Source organism: Erinaceus europaeus, chromosome 17 (assembly GCF_950295315.1).
Source record: "Erinaceus europaeus chromosome 17, mEriEur2.1, whole genome shotgun sequence".
NCBI classification, from domain to species: Eukaryota; Metazoa; Chordata; class Mammalia; order Eulipotyphla; family Erinaceidae; genus Erinaceus; species Erinaceus europaeus.
This window is the reverse complement of record NC_080178.1, coordinates 24,487,153-24,496,731: the sequence shown is the minus strand read 5'-3', so window position 1 is coordinate 24,496,731 and position 9,579 is coordinate 24,487,153. Positions and strand designations below refer to the sequence as shown.

The following is a 9,579-nucleotide window of genomic DNA, read 5'->3' as shown; positions in this document are numbered from 1 at the left end:
TACAGAATATTGTTGAAGTAGTTTCTGGGGATGTAAATAAGTCCACCCCCCCTCCCCCCACTTTATTGCAGTCCCTCTACTCAGAGGCTTGAATTCTGCTCAGGGAAATAACTGTTTGAAAACTTTAGTCTTCAAAATAAAAGGATGGGTGGTATCATACCAGTTGAGTGCACATGTTACAATGCACAAGGACCTAGGTTTGAGTCCTCAGTCACCATCTGCAGGGGGAAAGCTTTGCAAGTGGTGAAGCAGTGTTGTAGATGTCTTTCTGTCTCTCTCCCTCTCTATCTCCCCCTACCCTCTCGACTTCTGGCTGTTTCTATCCAATAAACAAACAAACAAATAAATAAATAAACACATTTTTTAAATGTACATCAGTGGGACTAGGTAGTAATACATCTGGTTAAGCACTTACATACAGTGCACTAGAACCTCCTTTCAAGCTCCTGGTCCCCACCTGCAGGGGGAAAGCTTCATGAGTAGTGAAGCAGGGCTGCAGGTATCTCTCTGTCTCTCTCCCTCTCTATGACCTAATTTCTCCTCAATTTCTGTCTCTATCCAATGATAAATTAAAAATAATATTATAATGTGTATCAGTAATTATTGTCAGAGTCAAGCTTTGTAACATATCAAAAGATGACATGTACAGAGTAGATCTAATTAGTTTAAATTCTGGCTTCATGTTAAGTTCTGTTTTGGGCTGCTTTTCTAACCTCTCTCTGCCTCAGTTTCCTTATATGTGACACTTGAATAAAGATGGATTCATATATTTGGGGGCTGGAAATTAAAGCATCTGTGGAAATCATATTTAAGGAAAAGACTGCAAAGCCACATATAAAATTGGTACATGTGAATATTTATAATTAGAAAAATCAGAACTTACATATTGAATCAGTTTTTAAAAGCTGACAAATGCCATCAGCATCATGAAATCCCAAAATATGTAGTCTAATTACCATTAATAATATGCATCTGCCTAGTGCTTATCTGTAATAGGTTTTTTGCATATATTTCAGCTGCATATTTTTACATCTTTGCATGACATCGGCATTATATCATTTTATATAGTAAGGGTAGATATTATATTTTCCTACAAGATGTTTGCCAATTAAAAATACTGATGGTTTAGAAAATATACATTTTTAAATTTCAAAATTTATTCCTGAGTATTTAAAATATCTGCACTGCACTGCTCAGGTGGTTTTTCTTACCCTGAGGTAATTTCTGGGATAGTTCCAGTCTTTTCATCTTCCTAGGAAAGCCATGCCCAGCAACTGTAATACGTTGCTATTCTCTGGTTCCTTCTGTCTTTGTTTGGGCACCTAAAATAAAGTGTTATAGACTGGGTAGCTTAAGAATGATGTATGTTTCTAACAGTTCTTGATTGGTGATCCTATATAGGATGTTAGCTGACATGATTGGATTGTAGTGAGAAATCACTTCTGGGTTGCAGGTTTCTCATTATTTTTTTAATATTTATTTATCCCCTTTTATTGCCCTTGTTTTTTTATTGTTGTAGTTATTATTGTTGTAGTCATTGTTGGATAGGACAGAGAGAAGTGGAGAGAGGAGGGGAAGACAGAGTAGGAGAGAGAAAGACACCTGCAGATCTGCTTCACAGCTTGTGAAACGACTCCCCTGCAGGTGGGGAGCTGGGGGCTTGAATAGGGATCCTTATGTGGGTCCTTGTGTTTGCACTGCCTGTGCTTAACCCGCTGCACTACCGCCCGACTCCCAGGTTTCTCATTCTATCTCCATAGAATGGAAAATTACCTAGTTCCTTAGTCCCTTTTTTGGGGGCACTAATCTCAAAAAGTGCCACCCTCCTCACATCCACTGTCCTAAAGACATAGCTCCAAATAGTGCATTGGGAGTAGGGCTTCAATTTAGGAATCTGGGGAAGGTCCGCAAACATTTAGTTCATTATACTTCCCTAATCCAGTGGTTTTGGGGTAATAGTATACCTAGGCCACAGAATCTGTGGATTGTTATATTCCCATCAGGAGCAAAAAGGTGCTTATTTTCAGAGGATAAAGGCTTTGTACCATCTTGAAACCAGAGGATTTTAAAAAATTTTACTGATTTAATAATAATTAACAAGAGCATAGGAAAAGGAAAGTACAATTCCACACGATTGCTTCTGCCAGAGTTCTGTATCCCATCCCCTCCATTGAAAGATTTCCTATTCTTTGTCCCTCTGGAGCATGGAACCAGGGTCATTATAGGGTGCAGAAAGTGGGAGTTCTGGCTTCTGTAATTGCTTCTTTGCTGGACATGAACCTTGGTAGGTGGATCCATACTCCCATCCTCTTTCTTTTTTCTTTCTTTCTTTCTTTCTTTTTTTTTTTTTTTGCCTTCAGGTTTATCACTGAAGCTTGTTGCCTGCGCCAAGAATCCACTGCTCCTGGAGGCCATTTTCCCCATTTTTGTTGCCCTTGGTGTTATTGTTGTTGTATAGGACAGAGAGAAATGGAGAGAGGAGGGGAAGGCACAGAGGGGGAGAGAAAAATAGACACCTGCAGACCTGCTTCACCACTTGTGAAGTGAACCCCCTGCAGGTAGGGAGCTAGTGTTTTGAAGGGGATCCTTACACTGGTCCTTGTGCTTCTTTCCATGTGTGCTTAACCTACTGTGCAACCACCCAGCCCTCCTCCCATTCTGTTTCTGTCTTGCCCCAGGACACACTGGTGAGGTACTCTGCCTAGGGAAGTCAAGTTGGTGTCATGGTAGCATCAGCAATTTAGTGGCTGAAAAAGCATTAAGATATAAGCAGAGAAAATTGTTTAGTAATAAGGAACCTAAAAGGCAAAAATATAGCAAATGAGATTTTGGGTCTCCATTTTAGAAAAAAGCTAGTAGGTCTATTTTAGGTGTATCCAAGAAGCCCACGACTTTACAGATTTTGCTTGAGCCTGACAGCTAACATGCAGTTAGGCCAAAGGTATTGTCTGGGGAGATGGTGTCAGAGTTTGAAATAGGACCAGAAAAATAGATCAGAGAAGAGAGAATATGGGAAAAATATATAAACATTGTTAACTGTAAGCCCCATTGATCTGATCTGGAACCCATATTCAGTAAGGGAGCCTGTGTAACCTTTGCATCCCTATAGGTCTTAACTTGCATTCTGTGGTGATAGCTAGGAACACTAGGCTGCACTAATTTCAGGACCCATCTTCCTTGAGAGGCAGAGCATGTTGACCCAACCTCCCTTCGGAGAATGGGGAAGTTTCTGCCATTGTTGATCCACATTGAGGGCAAGGTCCTATAGAAGCCCATAAGAAGGTCCACTATGTTGTTTCTGATGGAGCTGACCAGTGACAGTAGAGAGGTGTTAGAGATCTAGGCCCATTTTGTCTATGTGGTAATCCCAGCATTTCCTGACTAGGGCTTTGGATGATGAGATGGCCTGGTGGTGATCAAAATAACCATCATTAAATTATGCTAGTCTCTTGGCCTTATCCAGCCTTACTTTATCTGACATGGTTAATCTTGGAGTAATTGAGGTAAATAAAATAGTAAATAAGTAAGGAGGCTATCTATGAGTAGAAAGAAACTCTTTGGGTATGTACTTTATGGTGTCTTTTTTTTTTTTTTTTGCCTTGGTTATTGCTGGGGCTCTGCATGAATCCACTGCTCCTGGAGGTTATTTAGTTTTTCCTTTTATTGCTCTTGTTGTTTAACATTGCTGTGGTTATTATTGTTGTTGTTATTAGATAGGGCAGAGAGAAATGTAGAGAGGAGGGGAAGACAGAGAGGAGGAGAGATAGACACCTGCAGACTTGCTTCACCACTTGTAAAGCAACCCCCAAGCAGGTGGGGAGCAAGAGGCTCCAGCCCAGGCTCAAACCGGAATCCTTAAGCCTTGCACCATGTGCACTTAACCTGTTGCACTACAGCCCTACCACCCCATGGTGTCTTTTTTATGTCTTTTTACTTGCTTGCTGCACTTACTGAGTCACTGCAAACTACTGCACACTTTTACTTTATGTATATATATTTCCCCTAACTTATGAATATATGTACATGTGCTCTATCTCATCTATGCCCAGACAAGCCAAGCATGGAATGGCAATCCTTCAGCTCCATTACTCTGGATTTATACTTTATAAATCACTATTTAATCGATATGAGAGGGGAAAAGTAGATTGAATGTCTCAAACTTTTTGATGCATAGATCCCAGTTCTGAGTATATATTATTTCAATCTAAGCGTTTAAGGTTTCAGTTGGTAAAATTACTGAATTTTTTCTTTTATCATTTTATTTGAGTGTTAATAATTATAGAGAATTTTGTAGCACAAAGATTTTCTTCATATATTTTTATTATTATATTTATTTATTGGATAGAGACAGCCAGAAATCTAGAGGGAATTGTGATAGAGAGGGAGAGAGACAAAGAGACATCTGCAGCACTGCTTCACCACTCATGAAGCTTTCCCCCTGCATATGGGGACCGGGGGCTTGAATCCAAACCTGGGTCCTTACACATAGTAACATGTGCACTCAACCAGGCATGACACCACCTGACCTGGCACAAAATTTTCAAATAGAAAATTGTTTCCATGTTCTCACTTCTTGAACACCTTATTACTACCCAAGTCAAGAATTTTTTTCTTTTATGGAGACACAAAACACGGCTCAGTTAAATTTAAAAAGAAATTTTTGAAAGGCAACATAATAGTCACAGAGAAACACAATTAGGGAATACAGAAATGGAATTTTGGACTATAGAATGGTTGGAATCTGTGAAAGAGGATTATTATTCAGGGTAAATGGTTTACAATATAGTGTTGACACATGGGTGCAGCTCTCTGGGGTAGGTATTTGAAGAACACTCACTGCTAACTTAGTATCATTCCTTCACCATATATCAAAGTCCTCCCAACTCTATCCCATCTTATCCTTCCCTAGAGTCTTTTACTTTGATGAAGTACACACCACTCAGTCCAGGTTTTGCTTTATGTCTGTGTATTTAAAGATCTACCTTTATGTGAGATCATCTTTTTTTTTTTTTTTTTTTTTGCCTTCTCTTTTTGGCTTATCTGGCTTAACATAATGCTTTCTGGCTCCATCATTTAGGCAAAAGAGATGGCCTGATCATTTTTAACAGGCAGGTAGTATTCCATTGTGTATAGATACTGCATCTTTCTTAGCTACTCATATATTAGGCATCTGAGTTGCTTCCAATTTGGGATTATTACCAATGGTGCTGCTATGAACATGGGTGTTTTTATTTCCTTTGGATTTATCCCCATGAGAAGGATTGCTGGGTCATAAGGCAGGCTCATATGTAGTGTGTTCTGAGAAATCTCTTGAATGTTTTCCACAAGGGTTGGACCAATTTGCATTCCCACTAGCAGTATAGAAATGTCGAAACTTTTCCCTTACATCCTCTCCAACATTTGTTATTTCTGTCCTTTGTAATGTATGACATTCTCACAGGTGTAAAATGGTATGTCATTGTTGTCATCATTTCTAACTATCTGGTAATTAGTAACTTTGAGTACTTTTATGCATATTTTAGCTCCCTGGATCTCTTCCTTGTCTCTCAGTTTTCTAATTTTTTTTGTTGGTATTACATTGTTTACTGAGCTCTTTAAGTCTTTTGACTATTAGTCCTTTACCTGATGTATATCATATAAAGATCTCCTGTTCTGTAGGGTGTTTGTCTGTTTTGTTGTTGGTTCACTTTGCTGTGCAGGTGCCTCTCTGTTCAATGTAGAAATGTTGTTTTATTTATTTATTTTTCTTTGCTGTTGGACTTGAAACTTTGAAAACATTTCTAGAGCATAGATTATAGAATGTTCTGCCAATGTGTTATTCTTTGTGTCTGTTCTAATGTCTGTGTCTTTGGTCTACTTAGAATTGATTTTTGTGCGTGGTGAAATGTGGTGGTCCAATTTTATACCTCTTCATGTTTCAATCTGATTTCCCCAACACCATTTGTTGAAAAGACTCTCCTCTCTCCATTTAATATTTTGGGCTTCCTTGTCAAAAATTAGATGTCTGTGGTGTGGAGGCTGATCTCTGGGCTTTCAATTCTATTCCACTGGTATATCTGTGGGTCTGTGTTTGGTCCAGTACCAAATAATTTTGATTGCACTAGCCCTGTAGTATAATTAGTGGTCAGGAAGTGTGATAACTTTAGTATTGTTAATTTTACTCAAGAATGCTTTGGCAATTCTAAGTATTTTATGGTTCCAGATAAAGTTTTGTAGCTTTTGTGTTATTACTATTTGCTATTACATGGTCTTAGTAAGGGGTAGTATTAAATCTGTATATGGTTTGGGTAGGATGGTCATTTTGATGATATTAATTCTTCCAATTCATAAGCATGGGGTGTCACTCCATTTCTTTGTATCGCAATTTCTTTGAATAGTGACTCAATTTTCATCGTACAACTTTTACCTCCTTTGCTGCTTTTATTCCTAAATACTTAATTGTTTTTGCTCCTATAGAAAAAAGGACTTTATTTCTGGATTTTGATTTTCTTCTAGTTTTTATCCAGCTTTTCTAGTCTATTTCTTTACCTGACAAGATTAGACCTAGAGTGGTTGAGGGAAGTGAAGTGTAGGAGTTAGGAGAGGAGGTTATCTAGGCCTAAGTAGAAAATATTTAACTAAGTACTTTATGGTGTCTTTTTAGGTCTTTCTGCTTGCTTGCTGCACTTAATGAGTCTATGTCTACTCACTGCAGGCTGTTGAGTACTTTTACTTTAAGGAATACATTTTCCCCATACTTATGGAGACATGTGGACATGTACCCTATCCCTTAGGCCCTGTTCTATAACTTTGTTAGGATGTGTGATATTTGAAATGGAACTAGGAAGTCCCATGTATTAGAAAAGGTCTCATCAGCATATTGGAGCTGGAGGACTGACATCTCAGGCTTGATGTCTCTGGATACTGTCCGAAGTAAAACACGGCATGGTGGCACTGGTTGCATTGACTTGGTTGAGGTCAGTAGATACAGTATTACTTGGTAGGGGATCCAGAGAAGCATCACGAAATACAAGTTCCAGAGGTTCTAGTGCAATGGTCTCCTTAATGTACTGCTATATCGCGGCGTGGCGCGTGACGTTTGCTCGGCTCCGTTAGGTCGCGCACCGGATGAAGCGAGGTGTCTGTTGGGGCGCCCGAGGGAGACTTGGGGCCGCTGGTGCCGCCCCGTTCCGGTCGTTGGGAGTCTCTGCAGCTTCTGGCCACCCTTGATGAGGAAGATGCTCAATGCGGTTTCGCGTGTGTTGTCGGGCGCCGCCCAGAAGCCGGCAAGCAGAGTGCTGGTTGCCTCTCGTAATTTTGCGAATGATACTACATTGGAAATTAAGAAATGTGGTCTTCATCTGCTTGAAGAAGGTCCTCCTGTCACGACAGTGCTCACCAGGGAAGATGGGCTCAAGTACTACCGCATGATGCAGACTGTGCGCCGAATGGAGCTTAAGGCAGATCAGCTCTACAAACAGAAGATTATCCGTGGCTTCTGTCACCTGTGTGATGGTCAGGAAGCTTGTTGTGTGGGTTTGGAGGCCGGAATAAACCCCACAGACCATCTCATCACGTCCTACCGTGCTCATGGCTTTTGTTATACTCGCGGGCTATCTGTCCGAGAAATTCTTGCTGAACTTACAGGACGAAGAGGAGGTTGTGCTAAAGGAAAAGGAGGGTCGATGCATATGTATGCCAAAAACTTCTATGGGGGCAATGGCATTGTGGGAGCACAGGTGCCTTTGGGAGCTGGGGTTGCTCTGGCCTGTAAGTATAATGGAAAAGATGAAGTGTGTTTAACTATATATGGCGATGGTGCTGCTAATCAGGGCCAGATATTTGAAACTTACAATATGGCAGCTTTGTGGAAACTGCCTTGTATTTTCATCTGTGAGAATAACCGCTATGGAATGGGAACGTCTGTTGAGAGAGCAGCAGCCAGCACTGATTACTACAAGAGAGGCAGCTTCATCCCTGGGCTGAGGGTAGATGGAATGGATGTCTTGTGTGTTCGGGAGGCAGCAAAGTTTGCAGCGGCCTATTGTAGATCTGGAAAGGGGCCCATAGTAATGGAACTGCAGACTTACCGTTACCATGGACACAGCATGAGTGATCCTGGAGTCAGCTACCGTTCAAGAGAAGAAATTCAGGAAGTAAGAAGTAAGAGTGATCCTATTATGCTTCTCAAGAGTAGAATGGTGAACAACAACCTTGCCAGTGTTGAAGAACTGAAGGAAATTGATGTTGAAGTAAAAAAAGAAATTGAGGATGCTGCCCAGTTTGCCACTGCTGATCCTGAACCACCCCTGGAAGAGCTCGGCTACCACATCTATAGCAGTGAACCACCTTTTGAAGTCCGTGGTACCAATCAATGGATAAAGTTCAAGTCTATCAGTTAAGGGGAAATTGCATCTAATGGGTGGTTATACCTTCACCCGGCTATTCAACAACTGTAAGGAGGTCCTGTTTTCTCAGTTCTGTTAAGGAGGAATTAAACATTTGAAAATTTTAAAAAGTATTGTATTGCTCTTTCCGGTTGGCATCCATGTTCATCAAGGACACTGGCCTATAGTTTTCTTTTCTGTTATGTTTCTGTTTGCATTCAGTATTAGGTTGATGGTAGCTTCATAGAAGATGTTAGGGAGTATCCGTGTGTCTCATAGTATAGGTAGTAGCTCCTTCAAGTTTGTGTAGGATTCATTTGTAAAAGCATCTGGACCTGGACTTTTGTTTTGGGAGAATTTTTTTTACTATTGTTTTTATTTCTTGTGCTGAAATTTATCTATCCATGTCTTTGTTTGTTTGCCTCCAGGGTTATCACTGAAGCTCAGTGCCTGCACTAGGAATCCACTGCTCCTGGAGGCCATTTATTTATTTATTTCATTTTGTTGTTGTATTGGAAAGGGCAGAGAGAATCAAGAGAGGATGGAAAGACAGAGAGGGTGAGAGAAAGATAGATACCTGAAGACCTGCTTCACCACTTGGGAAGCGCACTCCTGCAGGTGGGGAACTGGGGGTTCAAACCAGATCCTTACCTTAGTCCTTGTGCTTTGTGCCATGTGTGCTTAGCCAGGTGCACTACTGCCTGGCCCAGTCTGTTCATGTTTTTTTTTTTTTCCCCCAGCTTCTCCTGGTTTAGTCTAAGGAGGTTGTATGTTTCTAAGAATGTATCCATCTCTTTCAGTTTCTCTAGTTTGGTGAAGTATCACTGGTCATAGAAGCCTCATGTGATACTTTGGATTTCTGTTGTGTCTATTGTGATCTCTCCTCTTTCATTTACAATACAATTTATTTGGACCTTCATCTTCTCCCCCTCCCTCTCTTTTTTTTTTTTCTTTCTTTTTTTAGGAGCCTGGCCAGGAATTTGTCAGTTTTGTTATCCTTTTAAAGAACCAGCTCTTAAAACTGTTTTCTTCTTATGCACTTATTTTCTGCTTTCCTCAAAAGGCTTTCTCTGCTTTTCTGTTCATCATATTCCTACTGTGGGGATGGATTTGAATTTCTATGGCTCCAAGCTGGCTCTAATGCTCTGTGGCTTGTTGGAGACAGTTCACTCTAAAGTCTGTTTTGCTAAGAGAGTGGATCTTATTGACTTTG

The 9,579-nt window shown here is 40.4% G+C and overlaps 1 protein-coding gene across 1 annotated transcript; it reads left to right on the top strand.

The window, feature by feature from the left end:
• Positions 1-7,152: 7,152 nt before the first annotated feature.
• Positions 7,153-8,491, top strand: LOC103112409 (pyruvate dehydrogenase E1 component subunit alpha, somatic form, mitochondrial-like). The gene has a single exon (XM_007521833.2). It carries the CDS (start codon positions 7,209-7,211, stop codon positions 8,379-8,381), a length of 1,173 nt encoding a protein of 390 aa, XP_007521895.1. The 5' UTR covers positions 7,153-7,208; the 3' UTR covers positions 8,382-8,491.
• The last annotated feature ends 1,088 nt before the right edge of the window (positions 8,492-9,579 follow it).